General features: G+C 29.9%; 1 protein-coding gene across 2 annotated transcripts in view; it reads right to left on the reverse strand.

Moving 5' to 3' along the window:
* The window catches only part of LOC121128022 (putative receptor-type tyrosine-protein phosphatase mosPTP-1), a 124131-nt gene that overhangs the window by 2930 nt on the left and 94610 nt on the right, over nt 1-26591 (reverse strand). Inside the window, exons 1-7 of one of the 2 annotated variants that reach the window (XM_071892828.1) lie at nt 23119-23183; nt 22456-23064; nt 21911-22102; nt 10791-11080; nt 10422-10735; nt 10087-10361; nt 9803-10014 (exon numbers count right to left, since the gene is read on the reverse strand). In XM_071892828.1, coding sequence (XP_071748929.1) covers nt 9803-10014; nt 10087-10361; nt 10422-10735; nt 10791-11080; nt 21911-22102; nt 22456-23032 — 1860 coding nt within the window. In that variant the 5' untranslated portion in view covers nt 23033-23064; nt 23119-23183. Of the gene's footprint in view, nt 1-9802; nt 10015-10086; nt 10362-10421; nt 10736-10790; nt 11081-21910; nt 22103-22455; nt 23065-23118; nt 23184-26591 lie in introns of those variants that run through there. The other variant, XM_040723599.2, reaches the window with a different exon arrangement.

The raw sequence follows: 26591 nt of genomic DNA on the forward strand, positions 1-26591 counted from the left end.
GTAAGAGAGGTCAGCAGATATTTGTCTTCAAGACTTTCTAATTTGCAAAGTACAAGGAAGTGTAGAACAGAGCTTAAAGACGGCCATATGGACACAGGCCAGTAGTCAGCTATTATGTTAGTGCAAAAGTTTTGGTTCTTTTTGCTTGTATACAGATGTATTGTACTTTTGGACGTTGTTGGCAAAAAAATATGAGAAAGTAAGTTGTTTGATTAATTCTCTCCTTATTAGAGAGATCAAAATATGCGTGAAGGAAGATTTAATTTGGGATTTTTTTTTTTTTGCACATAAATTATTTTCATAGGCTTACAATGTGTCATATTTTTTTATTTCCTTCTGATCCAAACACTTTACTAGCATAAAAGCTTAATCAATTTAGAAATGAAAAAAACATTTTTGATTTTCTAGAGAGTACAATTAAACAGTTTTATTCCCACCTAGCAGTTTCAATGAATAATTGTTTTAATTATTGACATAAAGCCCTACTCCCGTTTTTTATAGACTATGCTAAAGAATTGGTCCAATTCAGCAAATATCATTGTTTTGTCATAGTTCAATCAGTCCCTGCTCTTCCTGTACATAAAGTATTGTCATCCCAGTGATATTATAGAAGTAACGCCTGGTGATTTGTCCTTCATTATTAATTAAAAACATAACTAAAGTGTATCTTCATTTCTAATCTGTGAACTGAATCTCCGGTTCTCTTTGGTTCTAGGGCAACCCAAATAGCATTTTCGAGCCCTGTATATAAGAAGAAGGATCAGTGACTCATGTGGGGATTAAAAAAAAAAAAAGTTACTTCGAAATACTTTTGTGTTTCTAGAATTCCATAATTAGTCCTAAAATCTTTTCTAAATTATTATAAATCAAACTCTAATCCCTTTATATAAATAAATCATTTCAAATCAGTTTAAAACTTGAGGGTATGACAAAAACATACAAATAAATTAGGAAGAAAGAAAGTAACTAATGCGTATTTGTTTATTTATTATATACTCTTGAGTCAATAATTATTAGATTGGAATTATTAATTCTATATCCTTGAACCCTTTTCTTTATTTTAAATGCTCTCAATATATATAACTGAGAAGGGTTTTTTTTTTTTTCTGAACCAACTCAAACATAATTATGTATTATTAAGACAAAACTAATTGAAAAAAATTCTTTTATTCATTTTATAACAATAAGAAAAGGTTTTTATATTTTAAAGTATAATATACTATCCACGTTTCTATGACACCTTCTTTAAAACATAAAGAAAATAACAAATTAATGCTAATCAGTAGAAAGGTAAAAGAATAAAAAAAGTATAGAAAATAAACTGGAAATAGATCAGAGACTTTTTTTAGATGTTTCCCCCTTTCTATTAATGAAATCAAAGACCCTTGGAGAAAAAAATCTAATTAAGGTTTTTTTTTATTGATATCGAATCCCATTTTGAATAAGAGCAGAGAGATATATATATATGTTTCTATTAATCTGAATTATATTTTGTCAAAGGAAATAAATGAATCGAAAATGATACATTTTTCATTCTTTTTCATCTCATCTTTGATTCACCTTTGTATATATACAGAGGATGTACCCAAAACTTGAGTGTTTATCCTTGCAATTTTTAAATTATGAGGTTTTATCATTCAACCAATCACGTTATTTGTAACTAAGTAATGCTCCTTCATGTTTTTAGTCCCCATGCTGTAGGCATACAAAAATTCTATGGGACAATTGAAAATGTAGCTTCTAATACTAATTTGTGTTTATTTGAATTTTCCATTGAAAAAACAAAAGAAACATCAAAATATAGTATACATAATAGGTAAAATAAATACTTTCTTTTTACTGATATTAAAGGTAATCCATGTGTATTACTTCCTGCGACTTTAAGTGCCTCCGTAGCATATGATTACGTCATTTTAAGATCAAGTCATTATATATTTTGTTTATCAAAGTAATTGCATAAATCACTTATATGACGAAAATTTTTAGGATAATGTCAAAATATAAAAATATATTTTGCATTCAATAATTGATTCTAGTAGTTCTTGATGCGCTATGTACAAATCTGTAATTTTTTTTAAGTCCATTTTTTGAAAAATTTATATTATTTTTTCAGTTTTATATGTTGGAGGCAAATTTAGAATCATTAATGTGGCTGAACAAGCCCTTCTAGAAATAAAATACACTTTTGTAAATGAATTTCTAAGTAAAAAAAAAAAAAAATTGGCGTAAAAAAATTTGCTAAATCAAGGCAGTATTCCTTTCTTTAGAAAATCCTTTGAATATAGTGGTTTAATCACCTTTTAATTTCATTTTTCCTAGATGGGAGGATACATTCAACCGTATATTTAAAAAAAATTACAGCATTGTCAAAGTTTATACAGAAAAAACAAAGTTTCTTTTGATAAATGTTTCAAAACAAAAAATTTTTTTTTTGATCTATGAAATAATAATGTTGTCCTTCTGATGAAATGTAATTGTCTTTTCCATGTAGCATCAAATAAGTGTACAGGGTGCACTTTAAAGTGTAATTCCTGATGTACATTATTTAAATATTTGGATTTAAGAAATAAAAATGTAGTCATATTTACAAAATACCGCAGGTGTTTTGCATGTAGCATCGTGCTAAAATCTTAAAGTTGTTTTGTAGATAGCATCGAACATCTTTACATGGTGCAATATATAAAGTGATCCCTGGCGTATATTAGATACATATTTTGATATCATAAATATCAATGTAGTCGTATTCACGAAATATTGCAGACATTTTGTGTTTAGTATCAAGCATGTGTACAGGGTACACTGTTTTTGTTATATAAAATAAAAAATACCAATATGAGATTAAGCAACGAGCGTGTGGGTGTAGTTTGCAAACAAACTAAAGTAACTTATACAAATTCCATATAATGTATAATAAGGGCTCAAAAACCACGCTGGCATGCAGTTAGGAAACCCCATCCGGGCTAGTGCTTGTTGCATGTATATAGCCTCTATGGTTACGTAATGCGTTACCTTAGGGGATTAATGTCAATAGGATGTTGTAACACCACAGTATTCTAACTTGTTTAAATATTAAATATCTCTATGAATAAATATTTTTTTAACTAACGACACTCATGATTACCTAGATAATATTGTTGTACTTTTAATATAGATATTTGTAGCTTCAATTATGGTCCATGGGATTTCATTAAAAATGTCTTGCCTGAAAGCGATCAGAATACTTTAATTTTTTTTTGCATTTTTTTTATCTTATTTTGTTTTATATTGGAGTTGAGTATATTTCAAATATTTAGCATTGTATTACATTAAAAGCTGAGCTAAAAAAGAATCCAATTTTTTTTTCAAAATCAAATGTCTCGCCTGAACAGTTTTAGAAAAATCAAATTACTATTCTGATGAAGATGGGGCAAACAATGCAGCTTATATATTTCGGAAAAAAGAACTTAAAGCTTATTCTAGTTTGAAGAAATACTTAAATTCTATAGATCATACATGATAACTGGTATTTTAAAGTTCAACTTTTAGTTCTACTTTTCAATATGTGTATAAGTTGTGTTTCACAATTAAAAATATATTAACGTTTTTCGTCTACCCATATTTTATTTTGAAATAAAATTATCTCTAGACAAGTCCTGTACAAATTTAAAAGTGATTCAATATTTGTTGTATTCTTGACTAGTAATTTTTAGTTTGACTAACCTTATTAGCTACTGGCTAATTTGAACTATAGTCAAGCCCTAGATATATTGTATTGAACGTGTTTATCGCATAAATTAACTCCTAATTATTTGTTTAAGCTCTTTCAGAGTACAAATGTGATTTACTTTCTTTTAATGTTCCTTTAATTGGTCAGATGGAGTTGCACTGTTGTATAGTACAAATAAACAGTATAGTACTATATTGGCTCCATCTCACCTAGAAATCTTCGTTGAAGTCCCTATACATTATGTTATTTGAATTTTCTAGGAAAAACCGGTGCACGAACCTACGCAGAATGAGTTTAAGAAAATAATTTCTCCCAAGCACGTTGTCGCTCCCTTGTTCCATTACTTTCAATTAAATTAAAATCCCTAATTCAGGAGAATTTCCTCTTTAAAGGGATATAATTCATTGTATATAAGTTGTAATAGCCTAAATTTTTTCTTTTTCTAAATTACAATAAAATGAATATTATTAATAGGATTATTATTTTTAGGAATGCCACAGGTTAAAATCATTTTAACTAATTTTTAAAAGGATAACATATTTATATTCAACATAATTCAGTAATTATTTTTAATTTCCATTCTTATTTGTAAATGACTATTAATTTTAGTTAAGTCTGTTAAATAGAGTGTTTAAAAGAATCACAAAATATTTTTGTGATGGATATTAGGATGGGGAAAAGTAATTTTATATTTTCCTTCCCTTTTTGATACAAATTATATCTTATTCATTATTGGTCAAAGCTCTGGAAGCTTGGGTGGGAAGTTCTTATGCATCCACCCTACATTCCAAACCAGGACCACATGTTCCTTTCTGTGGCCAACGCACTTGTGGGTAAAAATTTAGCATCAATAGAGGCCTGTGAAAATTGATTATCCCATTACTTGCCAATAAAGACAAGGGGTTCCTAGAAAATAACATTATGAACTCTGATTCTCCTATACATCACTTTATTGAACAGAACAGGACATTTTGCTTAAATCCGATGATTGTAACACTTCTTATAAAACATTACAATAAAGCGAAAAATAGAAAAAATATTTTTCTCCAGCCTAGATATTATAACAAAGTTATTATATTATTATCTTACAAAGATATGGATCCCCCATTCTACTCTGAGTCCAAAGAAATTTTACAAGGGGTACTAGTGTGAGTTGAATAATTGTATGCGCCTTTTTCTTTAAATTATTAGATACCTAAAATTGTACATAAATACTACCGACTATCTTAAAGGTAAGTAACAAAAATATTATTAAAAACTGTATCCTTTGACCAAAATTAAAAATTTGAGTCACAGAGACGGACTATCTCCATGGGAAATTTTTTCATATTCACAAATTAACAAGGCTGTTAGTGTATTCAAATTTAAATGATGTTTCCTGCAATCCATGTCCTTTAAAATTAAGGAGATCATAAAATCCTTCGTGTACAAATACAGATTGATGGATGCTAAAATTCACTTCTTCAAAAGCTGTTGTTGCACACCCCTGGGTCATATTGTACGTATCAAAAAGGAGCACCTTCTCGTTGAAATACTTAAGACCCTTCTTTGAATTTGGAGTTTTCCAAGGAAGAAGACCCTTCTCCAACATGGTGTTTAGTACCCTAAGCTTTTAATTTTGACTCCAGAGGGTAGAATTAAAATATAAAAAACTCTCAAAACTTTTGTACGGCCAGTAAATGCAGAAGTACCCACATTACCTACAGTACCAGTATACAAATCCTCACTACTTATACATAAATCCATACAAGTAAGTATGATCTCTATTGAAAGTGAATACTATTTTCAGTCGAATTGATTAATTCTCATATATTTTTGATAATAATATTTGTTTTTCTAACAAAAAGTTTACAAACAGCTCAAATTACAATGCTCATTCCTATATTTAATTAAATTAAATTTATATTTTTTTAAGTTACTCCTCTCATTACTGTTCATTTGTCTAAATGAGTTAATACTTTTAACAATTCAGCTCTATTTTTCTATTCACCATGTCCTTGTTCCTTTGAGTATACTGACAAAAAAAAAATATTTTATCACTCTATTAATGAAGTCGTTCCCTTATGACCAAAATGCATTTATTATTAAAGGAGAAAGCTTTTCTTTTCTTTGAGTTTAACGAAATTGAATATTCTATGAGTTGGTTATATATATATTTTTTTTTTTTCATTTTGTTTATGAAAAAAAAAAATGTTACTTTTCAATGAGGAAAAAATAAGATCGGTTGAATGCAATATTTATTTATACGCTTATCCAATAAATATTTGAGTGTTTTATTTAATTTTGTATACAATATAACACATTCATCTTCTAAAGTAAAGAAACAAACTTTTGTTCTTCTGAATTATTTAACATAAATCTACATTTATATAATACTTGATAGATTTAATTACTTTTAAGATAAGAATTCATTTAATCATCGTTCAAAGAATAATTTATATATTTACTCAGCAAACCTTTAGATAAATATTGTATTGTACCGCAGATTTTGTAAGCATTTAAAGCTTTGATTTAAAACTATATATAAACATACACAGATAAAAGAGTATAAATAGTATCTCTATTGTGGTTGAACGATAAGTATTAATCAAGACTTTATAAAAAAGATAATTGTTGCCATAAATTTATATTTATTTAAGGGTTTTTAACATTTATAGAAAGTATTTATTCAACTTCTTCAACAAAGATTTAGGATAATAAATGTTTCTTTTTTTAAAATTATTTTACAAACTTAAAAAAGACGTTTATTTGAACTGTTAAATACCTTTTTTCTAATTTTATTTGCTATATAAAATATACATTTTGACATAAAATCAATGTTGGGTTATAAGTTTTTGTATAAATTTAGTAGCTTTTATGCACTGTATTATTGATTGCAATATGTCAACAAGCAACCTCGATGGAAGCAAATAAAATAAACCAAGTACGGATATTTTCCACGCTCATCACTGTGTAAAGGAGGTTGAAAGAGGCTGTGAATCCCTATTTCGATGCAACTGTTAGTTAGCAATGAAGTTATAACAACTTAAACTTGATGCAAGGAAAGCCTCAGCAATTTTTAGCTCTCAAACTTGTGATCCCTCCTCATCACTGGACATTGGAATATAGGCTTTTAAAGTCCTGTACTACAATGTTGATACTTTGAAAGCCTCCATTGAGAAGGAATGGGCTAATATGTACAATAATTACGTCATCATGGTGAAAAAGGCCTTCAAACCCTAACTGGGTGCCATGGTAAACACAAAAGGAGGACATTTTGAGAAATTTATGCTGATAACAAATGGTATAATCATAATAAATAAACACTTTTGATAATTTATCTTTGTTGTTTTGACAAAGTTTACATTTATCTTACAATCAAAAAAGTATGACTTCGAACGCACATTGTACATAAAATCTATATATTTTTTTGTGGGTATTGAAGGACAAAAAGTATTGGAAATACTTCAATGAAACTGGTCATGTTTTTGGCAGAATCATTTTTTTTTTGTTTATTTTTTGAAAATGATAGCAGATAAGAAAAACAAGTTTTATCCCTTTCTTTTAGTTATTATTATTATTTATTTTTTGTTGTTCTATTATGAAAATACAAGTTTCTTATTTTGTGTCTGTAAAATCGAATGGACAAAGAAATTCCCTTCTTTTAAAACAGTAATTTTGATTCCTTGAAGACTGTAATATTTATTCAACTTCATTTACAGAATATTATTTTCTTTTATAAATTAATTAAATAAATAAAAAATGACAACCTAACACAGCACACTTTTCTTGAAAATTTGGTGCATTTATATTTGATTAAACATGGGCTAAAAAGTACCGGGTTTCACACAGAGATAGGACTTTTTAAAAAAAAGAAAATTACAATATTTTTAGTTAGTGCAAACCCTCAAAAGACAATCTTTCAAAATTTAATGACAATCTGCTCATTAGTTATTGCAGTAAATGTGACGCTAGTTATGTTATTTCAAAAACAGCTTTGTACTTTAATTTTACAATTATTCTTGATGGGAAAAAACACCGCGGTATCTAATTAATGGCTTAAAAAGTGGTATAGGTACATTGCTCCATTAAATGGATGAAAATAATTACTAAATGTAAAGAAAGCTGAACGAAAAAAATATAATATTTTTGTTAAGCCCTTTCTTCCTTGTGTTTTATGAAAGGTACATTGTTTTTATGATTGGCAATACATATAAATGGTTTGTCGTCAAGATCTATTTCGCCATTTCGATTGAATGTATTCTTATTGTGATGGAGAGATAAAGTCAGTCTTTTTCAAATGAGCTTTTGAATGTTCCAGTTCCTTGACTTATAATATTATTAGTTTTTGACTATCATTGTTATTATCATGTATTATGTGAGAAAAAAGAAAGAAAGACGGTGCTTTTTGATAGGTAAAAGTGATAAAACTATAATATTTGTCTTAACATACGAGAAAGGCTACATATTTTTCAAGCTTCATCAGTAAAGTTGTAAATTATTTGACTTGCCGTTATGTTTAAAAGGATACAATATCCTTCTGTCCAGTGACGTGGTGGGTAGCCCCCCTTTTCAGAGTACTTCAGCTCCACAAAGTTTTTTTACATCTTTTATATTAATTTATAGGTCTTTTTTAGTTGTTATCACAAATATCATCTAAAGTGGGTGAAAAGATCACTATAAAATTTAGTATCTAGACATATAAAATAACTAAAAATGTTTCAATGAAATTTTTTTTGCCTTGTGATCCTTAAGAGTCTCTGTATGTCTAAGATCAGGGTCATAACCAAAAAATTGCATCAGATCGGATAAAAAGAAATCGTCTTAGACGGAGTTTTAACACAATTATATATACTTTGTTAAATTTTGGTTTAAAATAACAATACATAAAGTAAAATAAGCCACAAAATAAATCGATATTAAAAAAAAAAAGAAGATTAAATTTATTGAGACCGAAAAAATTGGTCCACGTTTTGAAAAAGATTTATTTTTTGTCTGAGATTTGAGATCAAGGTCTTGACCAAAATATTGGTACATATAACTTTATAACTTTTTTTTTTAGTGGCAAGCCGAGTCTCAATAAAACTAAATTTTGGTTTCTTCGAAATAAAACCAGCTCCTAGTCGAAAACAAAAAAAAATGTAATAACTGTCCTTTACTTTGTGTGCTGACAAAGTTTATGCTGTTTCATTGCTAGATCCGTTAATAATCAAAACAGAAGAGGAAACTCTTAGAAGGTCTATGGAAAATTATTTTTAAATTAGTTGCAAATTATAGTATATATATATTTTTATAAGAAACTATTTATCGTAATTGCACATAATAAAGTTCAAACTAATTTCATTTATATCAATTAAGCTGCATCATACAATTTATAAAAGTCATTAACAATTGCATTTGCAATGGTTATAATAATAAACTCAATAGATGCGATGGATACTAATTTTTTTTATTTCAAACATTAAATTCTATTGTCGATTGTATTATAAAGTTGATCATCAATCAATTTGTGTCTTCAAAAAATCCTTAAAAAACAAACAAGTTTTTAGTTTGTTGTAGGGAAATATGAAAGAAATATAACATGAGGAAAACTCTCACATTTTGTGTATTTAATATTTTTTTATTTGTTAATTTCACGTTAGACTTGATGTGTATCCGTTAAGAATGACTAAAAATGCTGTTATATAAAAAAAAATTATGCTTAAAAAATAATGAAAATTTATAGACTTTATATGAGACTCTTCATTTTTATAGGATTTGATTGGTAAATTAATTTTTTAGAGAGAGTGTTAATTTTGATTATATCTACATAGATAGAAGGGAAGAGGTGTTTGTTAAAGCCTGTGAAAAAAAAATAATCAAATAAATACAAGCGATGCTTTCAAGTTTATAAATTACATGTCAGTTTCTTAATTAAGCAAGACTTTTTTTTCACGTTGTTCTTCATCCAATAATTGAAAAATAAAAGTTTCATCTATGTCAGAGAAAATAAATACGTAAATCAGCCTTGTACAAGAATATCCAATATCTATGTAGATATATACTATACACAAATAACTTTGTGGGAAATTTAAATCAAGTCGAATAGTTGAACACCAGGAAGTTAAAAGTACTTACTCGTCCTCTTTCCAAAAGATTTGTTATCATGACAACCACATATACTTTTTGCTCCCAGATCATTCTCCAAAAGGAATCATAGGTTGATGGAAGAGGTCCTTGAGTTGCAATGTAATTCCTTGCCTTTTGAAATCCATCAATAAAATTTGCATTTAAATACTCCCCTTTCTTTTGTCCCGGAAGGGGTCGTAGTTGAACTCGGCTATGGTCATCTAATAAGAAGAAAAAATAATAACAGAGAATGGTTAAATTACTCAATATTAATCTTCTGAGTGAAGACTTACAAGCTAAAATGTTGTTGTATCGATTTTTATCTATATGTTCAGATGCATTTGAGGCGTTGGAAGTGGATATATCCCCTTTGGACGCCTCTTCAATCTCTTGAAACTCTCTTGCAAAACCCGTGTTGATATCCATATGCATAGCAGCAACTCTTTGAATAAATACATGGGTTGGAACTGCTCTTTTAGCATCAATGATATCCCAATCAGGAATACTCGCTGGAACAGGAGTAACAGTTCCTTCATCCAAATAGTAATAAGCTTCGTTGAAATATCGCCTTTAAATCAGATAAAATTAATAATTTTTTGAAGGCCCTAATGATCAAATTAAAAATCACCTCCAAATCCCAAGGATAACTACGGCAAAAAACAGGGCCAAAGCCACAACAAAGACACCTGCAAGAGCCCCAGCACCACTACTTCCCAAAGCATTTTCTAAATGTCGTAATGTTGAAGAAGAAGATGTTGAGCTGGAGTCTTTTGACAAGACCATTGTAAAGGCTCTTACATGATCACAATGCTGACGCAAACGAAACTTTTGTATCTCTGTTTCTTGACCTTTAAAGAGTTTGGAGGAGTCGTAAATTCCTTTTGTGGCCCCTTGTACTTTGATCTCATAGAGTGAGTTCGTTGTTAAATTAGTCAGAATATACTAAAGATATATGATGATTGTCTAATGTTAGTCATTACTATTTGAAAGTGGTTACCGTAGTTGGCCGTGTTGTGAAAGTTGTTCTCTCTACGATGACCTCAATTTCTTTCCAAGTTCCAGCATTCTCCTTACGATAATGAATGTAGTAATTGTCAACGGACTTGTAGAAAATCTTGGGTTTGTCCCATTCTACAAATATTGAAGTTTCATTACAACAGGTCAAGTTGCTTACAGTTGGAGGAGAAGGTCCACGAACGTCTGTCATCATTGTAAAGGGCTCAGAGGGCTCTCCTTCATTTTTCCAGGTAAATGCTTTTAACCAGAGTTTATAGTTGGTATATGGTTCTAAAAAAAATCAATTAGTGTTTGTATTGTTTAACATGAGTAGAAATAACTTTCAATGGAGAGTTGGGAAATAAATATTGTTTATATGTATATTTAGAAGCGACAAAAAGTTTTGATTATATCATAATTTTTATACCATTAGTAAGAGTATTAGTAAAAAAAGTAATTTGTCAAAAAAAAAAAAAGAAGGAAATTATGATCAAATAGGAATGACTTGTACATTTTATTATAAATGGTGCGTCTCAAAAAAAAAAAAACAATATTAAGCAAAAATATCTTATTATTTCCTAAATATACACAATCAAATATTACATAGGCATACTTATGTTAATTATGAAGTTTTACTGAGTGGGTACCAAAAACTTGGAGTATCATTAAATTACGTTTTAATCATCTTTATTTTTAATTATGAGGTTTCATTACAGAACCAAACAACAGCTGAAACATGAATAAACAAGCTGTCATTTTATTCCTTGTCTCTAAGTATAAGAATGTCGGAGCAACCAGTACTGATCTTAATATTTTCTCACAGTACTCGCAAGAAGAAGTTTGACAACATCTAGTCTAGAGCTTTTACATAATGAATGACATTTTATTTTATTCTGATATTGCATTTTAAATATTATATATCATAGTTAAAGTGAAGTTTATTGTTAGGAAAGAAAGAGTGCAAGAAGAAGACATATATCAGCTGCCCGTTACATGTATTACTACTATAAGGAGGAGAACCTTTGTATTTAAATAGTATTAGGGCAGAAAAATGCTTCAATTCATTAAATTTATTTTATTATGCATTTTTAAAACAATTTACAATAAAGATAAGCGATCGTTTTTCTTTCCAAGGGAGATCTTATAACCACGTCAACATTATAAAGAATAAACAAAAAAAAGAAGAAGAAAGGTCACATCCAAAACACGTTTTCATTTTGTAATTTATAAAATTAGTTTTTTTTTAATTACAAACTACTCAACTCTAATCATATTACATTTTTTTATCATGACCAAGATTTGTTGCGACGTATAAGTGCATCTTTCGATGCTTTTGTACGATTATTTATTATATTTACTATATCTATGCATAAAATAATTAAAGTTGATGAGCAAGGAAGTATGTGATTTAGAGTCATTTCTGACAAAAATTTACATTTAATTTGGTGACAATCTTGTTCTTCATAATAAAGTATTCAGTATTCATAAAAAGGAAGAGCAGTTTAAAATATTCACAAATATCAATTGAAGAATTTCATTTGATCAACTCAAGTCCTTATGCCGTGATAGTATATATTTCATTATTCAAAACCTAGATTTAAATCCACTTTTTCTCGCCTCCAATGGTTGCAGTATTTTTATATCAAGTAGTAGTTGAATAGATAAGAACTTTGAAATATAACTATATACATTAACGCCCATACATACATCTAAATGAAATACAGCTTAAAAACTTTTTCTTTTACTGCAATACATATAATCATAAAACAAAAAAAAAAAAAAAAAAAAGACAAGAATGAAAATACAACAACATTTTGAAGATTTTATTCTCATAACTTAATAAAAAGGCGCTTTGGAATGAAGATTTCCTCTTTTTTTTATTTGTTTCATACTACAAACATATATGTAAATAAATAAAGAAAATTCTTTTGGGATCTAAAATGAGTGGTGTATTTCATATAACGTTGAAATTGTATTAATGTGAATAAATAATAAAAGGAGTCTAACCAATGGTTTTTTTCTTCGCTTGAACCACTTTGAAAAGGAGTATTTTTTTTTTTTGTGAAAAGGACTTTCTATATAGCCCTAAAGATATAGAGCTTTAGGGGATGATTTGTCATATGGCTTAAGAGTTTGCTGTTATATTCATTTCATTTGCTATATATTTGATTAAATAGAGGCTAAGTTGTGATAAGTTTCCTTTCTTCACTATCAATCCATGTATTTGTTAAAGTCCAAACACTACGGAGTGGGTATAGGATATTAGAAGTAGCATGCCCAAATTACAAAAAAGCTGATCTTTTTGGAATAAAAATAAGCAACTTACAACAAACTTGTGATACATTTTAATACTATATAAGCTATATTTTTTATGGATATGTCTTCCTTTACAATTAATAACAGCCGCAACACACCAGCTCAGAGCAAATAGAAATTTGGATGAGAGGTAAGTTACAAGTCTAAGTAACTGAAGTCTGGCTGGATATGTGCCACATGTATTCAGGCGAGAAGTCACCCATATTGTTAGTGTAGAAGTTTTGGCCTGCGTTGGCTGTGTGGGGCTGCAATAAACTTCTTTATGTTGTAGATCCGGATATATATTGTAATAATCTATGCAGCCTTCTCGTTACTGATACTAACACCGAACTGATCGCACACGTCTTGCCTTTTTTGTTGTGGCTCCGACATTTGGACATTTAGAGACATGGGATAAAAACAAAACATTTTTTTGTTTGTTTGTATGTTTTTGCTTTCTTTTAGTTGTATAATGAAACCTCGCTAATAAAAATGATAGGGACATAATTATATAGTTAAATGTTACTCCAAATTTGGGTTCCCCCTCTTTACAGTTCATAATTAATCCGTTGGTGTCGATGGTGTGTTTTAACAAACCAATATTCAAAGTAGATTAAACATTAAGTTAAAAAAAAAATGCAAACGACGATAAATTATATAATATTCAATTTTATTCCTCGTTATATAAGAAGTACTTTTAAAATTAATATCTTTACCTTTATTCATAGAATATATTTAAAAAATATGATGGACCTCAACGCATAAAATACTTTTTATTCCTTTTGTGGGTTTTTTAGAGGAATATAGATTATTTTTTATAATAAACAAAATATCATTTCAATAAAAGGAGGTGTTCAAATGTGTAAATAAATTTTCAGTCTTGGCCATTATGGGTTAACATTAATACTAAATTGCATGTCTTCCTTCACAAGGAATAGCAGCCTCAATATCCAGGCGATTAGATTAGTAGCTCTTCATAATGAAGGTTGTGTGCCTGGCGTACCACAGTACCACGATGGAAGCTCTTAGTGAGTCCATAAGAAGTGTGAATACTTTTTTCTCCAATACGTCTCAAACTGCAAAGTCAAGGTGTTTAAGCTTAGGCCAGAAGTCACCCATATTTTTGCTACAGATGTTACTTGGCTGAATGGGGCTGTAATGAACTTTTTGATACTGTAGAAAGTCGGAATTGAGATGCCAACAATCTCTTTAACCTTCGCAGCACTTGTACCGTTGCAGAAGAAATGGCACATGTGTTGGATTTTTTGTTGTTGCCAGTATATTTTTATCCATACAGACAAGGGCTAAACACATTTTTTTTCTGTTAAAGTTTGGCTTCTTGATGAAACCTCGTAATTAAAAATAACAACCATAAAAACGTAATGGAATGTTACTGCCAGTGTTGGGTCTAACTCTGTAGATACAAATGTCTTATTCTTTCTTTTTATACACCAAAATAACTAAAAATTCAATCACTATAAAGTATCATATTATTTATTATTTTTTGAAGTACTTAATTTTAGTGTTTTCCTTTCTTACTTTTTTTATTTTATTTTCAAAAATACTTCAAATGTATTTTTTGAGACTTTAAAAATTGCTAAATAAAATCAAACAACTCATGTTCTTTTCCCCGGAATAACCTTTAAAACATTCCTGAACAAATGATCTCATTTCAAAATACCCACAGCCTATCTAATTTCATTTCTTACGAGTAGTCTTTCTTCTTTCATGTCTCGAAAGGTTAAAGATAGAAATTCATTTATATATCACTATGAACAACTTTCTTAAGCATGAAAATAAATTTTCTTAGTGCCTACATATATGTAGATATAATACGTTAGATGGCATTAATAAATTTTAATTTATAATCATGATGCTTCCTTCGATAGATGTTGCTTCAAAAATGTTTTCAAGCATGCAGAGGGTTTGATTTTTTCATTCATATATTAAAGGAAATCATTATTAGACCTCTATACAATTTTCTAAGTTTTTCTACTGATTTTCAAAGGGATTGGGATCTGGACAATGGATAGACCACTCATCTTCTTCTCGATCAACTTCTTTATTACCAAAACCATGTTTTGTGTCATTCTTGTACTCGAAGAACCATTTTAGTATTATATTTGAACGAAGGGGTTTTTTTGCTTTAGATTTCCCTATGACGCGGTGAAGTCATCTTAGGGAAGAATCATTTACAGAAACATTAATTTTTGCAACCATACATGACGGAAGGGATGTAGATATCGGGATTATACTAAGCATTTTTTTCTTCCTCAAAAAACATTTTTGTTCACATATAAAGTGTGGGCCAAAAGTTGTAGTTGTATTTACCAAAATTATGATTTTATTATCATTTCTTTTAACTAGAAGGTTTAATGAAACAACTTAAGGAAACTGGAAACAAAAGTAAACAAGTTTTCTTTTTGTTATCTTCTCTGTGTTGGTGTAAGTTTTGATAAGGCTACAAAGACCGTTGACATCTCTATCTGAACTACCTACAACATGAAAAAGTCCATTATATCCCTATACAGCCAATAGGAACCAAAACTTCTGCAGCAACAATATGGCTAACTTCTGATAGCCTCCATATGGTCCATGTCCAGGCCTGAACTCAACTCCGTAAACTTTGCAGTTAGGAACGTCTTGAAGAAAAATGTCTTCTGTACCTCTCATCCAAATTTGAATTTGCTCCGAGATGCTATCACGACAGCGTGTTACGCCATGGGCACGGCCTTTATCATTATGAGCTGTCAATCCGGCGTGTCGTGTCTGTAATTGATTGTAAGGGAGGAACTATTGAACTTAATAAAAGCTAACTATAACATATAAATGTATCATAGGTTGGTTTTTAGTTGTCTTTTCTTGATTCCGTAAAGATTAAGAATAAATGTGCAGTTTTTTAAACATAACGTTTAGGTTGAATATATAACTTTATCGAGAGTTATATGGCTCGTTCCATCCCTATGATGAATTGAGATAAAATAAACAATTTATCTCATAGTTTCTTTTTGGTAGCAAGAAATAACTACAAAAGTTGGCAGGATTAAAAAACATTCAATGCCTCAATAGACATACACGGATTAGGCGATAATCCTCTTTATATTTAGGTATATGAAAAACATTTTAGAAATGTGTTTTTTTTCTATCTCTCTCTTGTAATTAGATTAAAACAAGATTTAAAGAGTTTGATAGGATACAACATACACGCAATAAAATCTTTTACTAAGTGTTATGCATACTACAAATTGTCTCTTTTTCAGAGATCATTGATAGCACAAATACTGCCTCAGAAATTGAACAAGATCACGATATATGAAAATAATACAATTAACCAGTAGTGTTGTGTAAGTCCTTATTTATTCGATCCAGTACAGTCTTAGGACCTATCTAATCAGTTCAAGGGACCAGTCCTTCGGACTGGCCGTACTAGAACTAATTTAAAATTTTTTTGAATAACGTCATCAAGTAATAGTAAGTAGAAATAAAGTCTTTGATCCCTTACGTTGGTTTATTTTACCAATGATATACATTATATGAACAAAAATTTTTTTTGGAGGAAGGTAAATGCTGAGTAAAATCCTAGAACACCTACGGTCCTAGAATCCCTACGGTCAATTATACAGGTGTTTCTTTGCTGAGGGGGGAATACCGACTTCGCCACATCGAAATGACCTTCTTTCTGTGAGGGTAGGTCACTGAAAATGGTTCGTGTAGTGGGTCTTCTAGCACGACAATGATCCAAAACATACGGCCACGGCAACAAAAGAGTTTTTCTACAAAAAGCAAACCTCAATCCCATATAAAATCTTTATCACAGAGTCCATCTAGCCAGGAATCTAATACTTATTTCCTCTACTGCAGTAGTACCGGTCAGTTGCTCAATCCGTACCGGGCTGCACAAAAATGAATTAGTTATTTATATTTTATTCATTTTTTAAGTCTGAGACAATAATAAAGGGAAACTTAATATATTTTTCACAAATACTAAGTATAAATGAAAATTACAAAGGATAATTAATTGTGCAAGGTAGTTGTTCATTAATTTTGGTTTAATAATTTTTAATTGACTCATCAGATTTTACAGGCAACAAGGTACAATGCCTACTAAATGTTTGTTATTTGCATTCATATTCCAATTGGAGTGGTCTAATATTTTGAATTGATCGTAATATCCTCTCTTGCACTCGAAAGTTTAAACCAGCTGTAAAGATATGTAAAGAATATTCTACAAGATGGTACTATCTAGCTGCAAAAAAAAAAAAAAAATAAGCTCATGGCTACAATTTCTTTAGCATCAAGGATAAATTAGATTATTCCGTTCGAGCAATGTGGTAATAAAGTTATTATTTCCTAATGTTATAATATAATTTTAACTTTGATATAATGTGGAGATTCAATTCCATAAGAGCACACGGTGGATTCACGTCTATAATTCTTATAATTATTTCAACCTCCCCCGCGGTTTATAGTAAAGTTGTAAATCGTTGACCAGTTTGCTGTTAAAAAAAGGCTGATGCCTACTGCTACCCTTTATATAACCGACAAATGTAAAGTAAATACATCCTTCAAGACCTCATTTTTAAAGTAAACAAACAAAAGGCCGTCTTGATTGTTCAAAAAAAAAATATATATATATATATTTACAATATCTTTTTGTAGAAAAATAAGTGAAAGCTGGGAGTTTTTAAGGGGGTTAAATTAAATTAAAGAAATAACGAAACATATATTTCTATGTATTGTTATTGTTTTGTGAACAAAAATATTGCAGATAAAAATGTTCATATATATATATATGTTCTCTTCCAGAAACTGTTTTTGGTTGAACATTTATTGAGTATTTCAGATACTAATAAGTTTATATCAGGTGCACAGGCTAACTTTAGTTCAATTTCTTTGGCAAGCGCAAGAAAATAGAGAGCTTTGTTTTTGTTTTTTTGTTGTGAGATACCTTGTTCAAACTTTCAACAGGTAGACAAAACTGAAAATAACTTACAAATACAATGTTGTAATTATTTGGCAAGGTCACAAAACCTTCTTTAGAATCTGTGCCAGGAGCGACAATTTTACTATTTATCCAACTCTGGGACTCAGTAAGACGTTCGTTTGCAAGGTTGGGTGGTAATTTTGAGGCAACAGCAATGTAGGCTGAGGTCAAGAGTCGTTGTGACTGTGTCAGACAATTTTGAAGACTCAATCTTGTCGTACTTTTTTCCTCCAAACTCGTCACATCTGAGTCTGATATATATTTACGTGTGGGACAAATGAAGGAGAAACCAAACGAAAGCTCTTCAACACCAAAGATGAACTTATTAATCGCATCAAGAAGTCATTCCAGGATTTGCAGGATTATGCATGTTTTTTTTATTTGTTGTACATCCATTTTAATATAAGTATAATTATAATATGTGCTACAGGGCAGCTTAGCTCTCATGTGGCAATTCCCAGGCTGTATCGTAAAAAGTAAATCTGTGAGGTGAGACAGGGTGTTTATGAAATTAGCAAAGGAAGGAGGTTGGAAAATGTGACAGAGTTGAAACTATTTTGAAAGCAAATCAATTTGTTTTTTCTTTTACCCTCCGTTAGTGAACATCCTTTTTATAATGCGTTAGGAAACTGGGTAAAAAAGAGAGGCCTTAAAATAAAGGGAATTTAATTACTTGATAAACAGTGAAACGAAACTATTCCATAAAGGAACGCCTATTAAGCAAAATATTAACTAAGTGCACTAAACCTCGACTAAAAATTACTAACTAAACGAATAAATCCTTAACTAGACATTATTAAGATAAATAAAAACTTTATATTAACAAATTTGACCTGAAATTAGATAAGTGATTTTATGGTTACTGAATTTCGATAAATCCTTGTATCTTCTGAAAGTGTACGATTAATTGTCTTAAATAAGCATTTATAAAAAGTTCTACTATATATATTTTTTTCTTTGAGTTTCCGGAACTTCAGTTTGGGTGACGATATTTTTTGGTTATTATTTTTTTATAGCAAATATTTTCCCAAATAATGTTTAATCAATTATATAAATCTAATTATGGGCTACTTTTAAGTATTAAGAAAAATATAAAATTGAAGAAATGTAAAGTTTTTTAGCCGTAAACGAAAATAGAATAGGTCTTTTTGACTCCACCCTACTACAATCTAATGTTGTAAAGGGTGATTCAAAACAAGCGTTTTTTTTGGTTGTAGAAATAAAACCCATAAAATATTATATTATGGTCAAAACTTTATTATGAACCTAAAAACAATCCTGTACAATTATTTCTATAAGATAATCCCCTTCATATGTAAATGCAACTGGCCTTTAAATAGTCCATTCTTTCGCGCCAATTTTCGATGACGCGTTCGAGCATTGTGACCGAAATCTCACGAATAACTCGCTCAATATTTGTTTCCAATTCTTCAATCGTCGCTGGTTTATCCACATATACTTTTGCTTTTACGTAGCCCCAAAAAATGATAGGTGATATCACACGATCTTTATGTGAATTTTTTTTTTTTGGAAAAAATAATCTCATCTTCTTTTAAACCTATGTTGGTTGAGCTTGCCTGCAGTACTACTCGCTACAGCTTCTTTTGGAACCAGTTCAGAAGAAGACTGAAATTTCTTTAATCTTTTGTTTTCCTTCGCAGCTCAAGCAAGAAATCAGCGTTTTGTGAAAGAAGTTTTTCGCAGAACGCTAATTTTCATAATACAATTGAACAATTTGTACACGTTGTTGTGGCGTATATCATTTCATGAAGAATTGTAAAAAAATACTGAGTAGAAATGACGTATGAATTTGACAAAACTCGCGCGCGCCTGTCAATAATCCCTACTGGATAAAACTGCTCGTTTTGAATCACCCTTTAGTTCATACACTATATATGTGTGATTAAAAAAAAAACTTATAAATAGGAATAATCTAATACTTGATTTCCTCAGAAAATAAATACTACAAGGCATGTATTGTTGGTGAAAATCTTTCTAATAGAACTTTTTCCTTGAAAAAATTTCACTAAGGACATTTTTACTTTATAGGCTTGTAATTTATCGCATCTTTATAGTTTAGTATAGGAAGATACTTCAAAAATCTAAAAACTATAAAAAGCTATTTGGTATTCATCATTTTTGTATTACGATGTATAAAATAAACTAAAAAATTGCTTATCAATACAATTTTGTTGAAATAAGAAATAAGTTTATTAGAGACTTAAAATCTAAAGTATTCCGTAATGATGCAGACCATATGATTCATTAAAATGATTTGATAACCTTTGATGTGTATAAAAAAGTAATACACACATAAATAAATGTATAAAACTAAATTGTTTTGTATAGTTTTAAATATTATTCTGCTTAAATAATATATTTTAAGGTCTTTTATTTATAAAGCTTTCTAAATGCTTCTTTCATTAACGTATGATATTAAGTTCTTTTCTTATACATTCCTGTCTACAATTATGTTTCTTATAATACATTCTTGTATTAATAGGCGAACTTTCTATCAAAACAGAAAAATAAATAAGTATTTATATTAAACCCATTGTCTATGGTTAAAGGTAAGGCTTTTTATGGGATATTATACTGTTTAAAAGCAAAGACATTTTATTAGCTTGGGCTGTTTGGAATGAACAATGTCAATACTACACACAATGGAAGGAATTTATGTTGAACATAATAATGGAAACATATATTGTCATTATAGTATGTAACTAATCATATTTCTATTGCAATTTTTGCATTAAAAATGTGATTTTTATGCAATCAAAACGGACAACTCCAAACCAATTTGTGATATGTTTAAATAGTACATTTTGCTATATTTTTTATTCAATATGTCCTCTTTTACTTGCAATCACAGCTTTATCACAGATTGGCATATATGGACGATGAAAGCCGTGTCTATTGCGTACCACGGTGCTAAGCAGCTCGGATCAAATCCAAATTTGGATTATGAGGGAGAAAATGCAGACATTCTTCTCTAAGACGCTCAAAAATGCAATGTCTAAGAAGTTGAGTTAAGTTCTAAAAGAGTGACACATGGAAGCAGGCCAAAAGTGAGCCATATTGTTGCTTTGAAATTCCAACATTCTCGACAGCCTTTTCAGCACTGACACTAGTATGGAGGCAATTGCATAAACGTAACCTCTTTTGCTGTTGCTATTACATTTTTACACTAACAAAGACGGAATTTAAAAAAACAAGTATGTTTTAATCATTATTTTACTGTATAATGAAACCTAGTAATTAAAGACTACTGCAACTTTTGGGTCGGTATATTATAAATATGTAGAAGAATCATGCAGACAATTGTAAAGGGAAAGATTACACCATGCTTTTTTTCTTAAGGATAAAAAAAAAACCATAACCATTAAACATACATTACCAGTGTTTCATTAACTATATATTTTTTAAAGTCAAAAGTTTCTGTAAACTTTTTTTTTTTTTTGAATGAATGAAAACTAACTAATTCTTAGGATTTGAGTAAATTTTTGGAGGATCAATATTTTTGAAATATTTGTTATCCAGGACTGAACTTTAGTTCTTCATAAGGACCAACACAACACTAATGATCTTAATATTGTTATTCATTTGATTTTTTTTACATTTACCAGATCACATTTTGAAACATAGAATTTAACTTTTACCTCTTGAAAAATATTATTTAGGGTAACTTTCCCCATTTCTCCCAAAGTTGTTTAATTATAAACTGTTTTTCCTAACATTAGTAATTCAAATTAATTGTTAAAAGGGATTACAAATTGTAACTTGCACTTAAAATATTCATAAGATAATCTATTTAATCATGTTAATATTTTTAAAGAACTTACTTAGTCCAGAGAGGCGATACTGCATATGCTCTTGAGGCCGTCGAACGGTTTCTACATCTGTGAAGTCTTTATGCATATAGTACAACCTATAACCAATAATTATTCCATTTGGATTTGTGGGTTGCCTCCAATGGATGAGAATAGATGAATTTGTAATATTACGAAGGGACACGTTGACAGGCATACTTGGAACTGCAGAAAATATGATTATAGTTAATATAGCAGTAAATTCTAAAAACATGAGACAAATGTAAGGTATGCATTTATACATTAATGTAATTTTTTTTGGGGGGGGGGAGTCATCTATCTTTATGGACGCCATGGGGATTGACTAATGACCAGGCACAATGACTGATGGACTGAAATATTTTAATATAAATGTACTTAACAGAGAGGACATATAAAACATATGTTATATCTGATTAAAGAAGTTGGAATGCCAAATAAAAATAGTGAATGTTTCTTCAAAACCCATCCATCTTTTTAATCTATTCCCTATCAAATTAAGAAACAAATAATTCATCTTAAAGTATGTCAAATCTTACCTCCTTCATCTGTCATAACAATCACAGTTGTGACATTTCCTTGACCTTCAGGGTTCTCAACTTGCAAAGAGACTGAGTACTGTGTAAAAACCTTGAGTTTGGTGATTGTATGCTTTGTTATAGATGAATCTTTGAGTCGAATCTCTTTGGCTTTACTTTCATCTGCCATTCGAGGTTTATATCGTAGTACGTAGCCCAAAAACTCCCCATGAATGGTAGAAAGGGGTGGAGAGACCCATGTGAGCTGTATGGAAGTGGAGCTCATATTATGTGCTGATGTAATACTGGGCTTCCCGCTGGGAACTTCCCTTAGAGTGAGCATGTAGTATGAGGCAGTACTAAAGTGTGATTTTCCCTTTCCATTCACGGCCATGACACGGAAACTATAGGTAGTAAAAGGAAGGCAACCCCGAACTTGGAAAACAGTTCGATTATCTGGAGTATCAATGATTTTATTGTCGTCCCATTCTTTTCCTTCACCTTCACGGATTTGTATGCGGTAATGGGAAATGAGACTGTTGTGATTGTTGAGAGGTGGTGCCCAACTGAGATTGACGGAGCGGGATGTAAATGCCATGACGAGGGGTTTTCCAGGCGCATCTGGCACAGCTATAAGAAAAAATTATATTATTAAAAAATGACAAAATATATATTTTGTTTGACCAAAATAATAAAACTGTTATAAGTGAATGGTTTGTCTCTTTTAGTGCAGCAGATCGTTTCGTAGTGAATGAGCAAATATTTCAAGTCATAAATTCATAAATAGATGAACACATATTTGTATTATTTACAATATGCTTGCATTAGGCATATTATAATTTATATATATGATATATGCATTAGGGTGGTTTGTTTTTCAACTTTTTTCGAGTTTTGATTATGGTAAGTTCGAAAAAGATGTGATATATTAGGAGAAGAAGCTATTCAAAATTTCATTTTCCTACAATGTCATCTTTAGGTAGCACATCTAGTTCAAAATTTAAAAGGAGAAAAAAATTAAATATTTTGTCTATAACAATATAAAAAAAAAGCATTTATCATTATTTTGGTTAATAAAAACATTTATCAAAATAAGTGTAAGTTAACTAAACTTGTATTTTTTAGTCTACAATCCATAATGAAAGAGTTTTTGGTTTTTTCATAGTTTGAGCGAGATATGCAACCTAAAGATTATCTCGTAGGAAATGCAGTTTTGCATATGCAATTTTCATACCATGGGACAACTGTTTCACCGTAGCCGTAATCAAAATTTGAAAAAGTTGAAAATCAAACCGCTCTAATATACATCTCTATATGATAAAAAAAAAATATACTTTTGATTTGTGTACACTTAAACAACTTTATGTGTATGTTATGTTGTAATATGTGTATGTGCTTATTAGATTTACATGTAACTGCAGATCTCTCTGTATCTCTATTCATATGTATACCCACCCATAAATATTAAAACAAGTATATATAATTCCTTTCTGCCTTTTTTTGGCATGGAAAAATGCAGTGGAAAGGAAAACGCTAAAAAACATCTTTGCACCTCTCTTTTAAAAACTTGAGAAAAAATAATTCAATATTCATTCAATATATTTTTTTTTTCCTTTACAAAAATTGCCAAATAATATTCAATCTCTAGCGTGCATCAGTAAATTTTAGAAATATCTATAATCTTAATTTACGACAAAAAAAAGTGAAGTTTCTAAGCCTTGTAGAACAGAGGTTTTAAAATTCTGAAGTTAAGCTTTCAAATGATATTTGTCTTGTTCAAATTAGACACCTAAAAAAAATTTGAAATGGAAACAAAAAGACGAGGAGTTGCTAACTTGCTCAACTCCGGAATACCACCAGTACCCAACATTTATGAGATTGTCCCTAGTGGAAATAGACTTATTTATAAGTTGCAGAAGAAGATGAAGGAGGGACAGTGTTTAGAAAACAAGCGGAAAGTGGAGGGCAGAATAAACTAAGGACTGATGCGTTGTTGTATCAATTTGAGAACACCATCAAGGACAATCCATTAAGGTCAATGCAAACACTTTGAGATGAGTTAAGTGTCTCGTATGCCATAGTGTGCAGGGTAGTGGGGGACCTTGGGATGCCCTCATATTTCAGAAGGAAACGTCCAATACTTACTGAATTCGCCAAAATCAGCAGACTAGATAGGAGGAAAACATGTCATTAATTGGCCATCCAACTTTTGGCATCCATCATCCCCTGATTATGTTTTCCTAGACTATGGAATCTGGAGCTATGTAGAAAATAGAGCCTGTATCAATCTAACTCGTTTGTCAACAGCCTTCAAGCTGCTGTTGAGGAGTATTAGGCTGCCATTCCTGACACCTATCTTAAAAGGTTTACAGTGCTTTCAGGGACAGAAATGATACCCTGGTTGAGGCAGAAGTTGTACATTTTGAAAAATTAGAGTTTAATATGTAAATATTTATTTGCATTAAAAAAAGATTTTTTATCCCTTCCCCCCTGCAGCCTCTACGAGGCAATAAACTTGGTTTTTTTAGCCGTGATTTGCTGACCAACGCTGTATATATTAAATGGGAATGTATGATTCTATGTTGATTCTTAAAGTTCCAGAGACGTGTTGGCTAACTCTTGTTGTGGCGTTAAACGCCATGGCTGCTTTAAAATAGCATTTTTAAAAACTAATTTTTTGACTAACAGACAACTACTTCATATGAAACAAAAATTAAAAAGCGTAAAATTCTAACAATTATCTTGATGCATGTCAGTATGTATCTTTTAACACTTTTTTAAAAGGTCTTTATCAGGTATAGAGAGAAAAAAAAGTAGCTAGAATGAGAAAAAGGATTTTTAAACATAACATAAGAATTGAGTGAACGACAGTTGAACGGTCGGTGCTTGAATATTGAATAAATATTAAAAGATGCAGACTAACATGCAGCAAGAATAATTCTTAGAATTTTACGATGTGTATTTTTTGTTTCATATGATAAAAAAGAGTTCACTTCAATATATATAATTAAATAATTTTTGGGAAGAAAATAGTTATAAATCATTTCACTATCTAAGTAGTAGCTATATATAGAAATGGGATGGATTCACATTTTCTCGGATCCGAGTCAATTTGGATCATTAGTCGTACATATTCGAGTAATTTTTGGATTGTAATTATAGGATTCAGATCTTAAACCAAAATTAAATGGATATCTGTTTTGAATTATAATATCCATTTACCCGTTGTCTTTGCTTTTTTCATTTGCGAAGAAAATAAATTAATATTGAAACTAGTCCAGTCTTCCCTTAATTTATTTCAAAAGTGACTTGTATTATGTGTTGACACCAATCACTTTTTAAAATGGTATAATTAATAATATTTGTAGTCACGCGAGTCTAAATTAACACTTCATTTATACTAAGTATATATTGCACTGTCACATTGAGTTTCTACTTCTATTTCCATGACCATAAATTAGCACCTCATCTATTATGTAAATATATCTGAACTGAAATTATATTTCCTTACCTTATTTACTTTGAAGTATATATGCACTTACCGAAAGTGGCAACATAAATTCATTTTTTATTATGCATAACAATCAGGTTGTAGAAGTAGTGCCGGGTTAGGCATGATTTTATTCTACAGGTGAGATACTAAAGTTTTTATGGAAATATAGTCGGTTGCTATCATGTATCGGAGTAATAAGGAACATGCGTTTGTCTTCGTAAATTAGTTGAAATCAGATTAAATATTTAGTCAAACCATTTTTGGCAGTATTTATTTTCGAAGTTTTTAATAGAAGAATTTAAAAAGATCTGTAATTCTCTCAAATTTATTAAAATACAAAAATTATTTTACATAATTTGAAATAAATCAATTTTTTTTAAGGCAAATAAATTCACAAATAATATTGCTATTGAGCTAACATGAGTGCAATCAAATTGGTGTTATGCAATAACTCTAAATTGGTAAGGTTTGTTTAAATCAAGTTGTTGAAACCGGATTAATTTCGGAAAAACCAACACTTTTAAGACCTTTGAGAAATTGTCTATGACTAATCATCAACTACTATGAACTGAAACATGTTGCAAATTAAACTTGGCATCTTTTTTAAAAGTGAATTATCACTTTCAAATATCAAAAACAATTTCAAAAGAAATAAAGAAATGAA

This window comes from Lepeophtheirus salmonis, chromosome 13 (genome assembly GCF_016086655.4).
Source record: "Lepeophtheirus salmonis chromosome 13, UVic_Lsal_1.4, whole genome shotgun sequence".
In the NCBI taxonomy this organism is placed as follows: domain Eukaryota; kingdom Metazoa; phylum Arthropoda; class Copepoda; order Siphonostomatoida; family Caligidae; genus Lepeophtheirus; species Lepeophtheirus salmonis.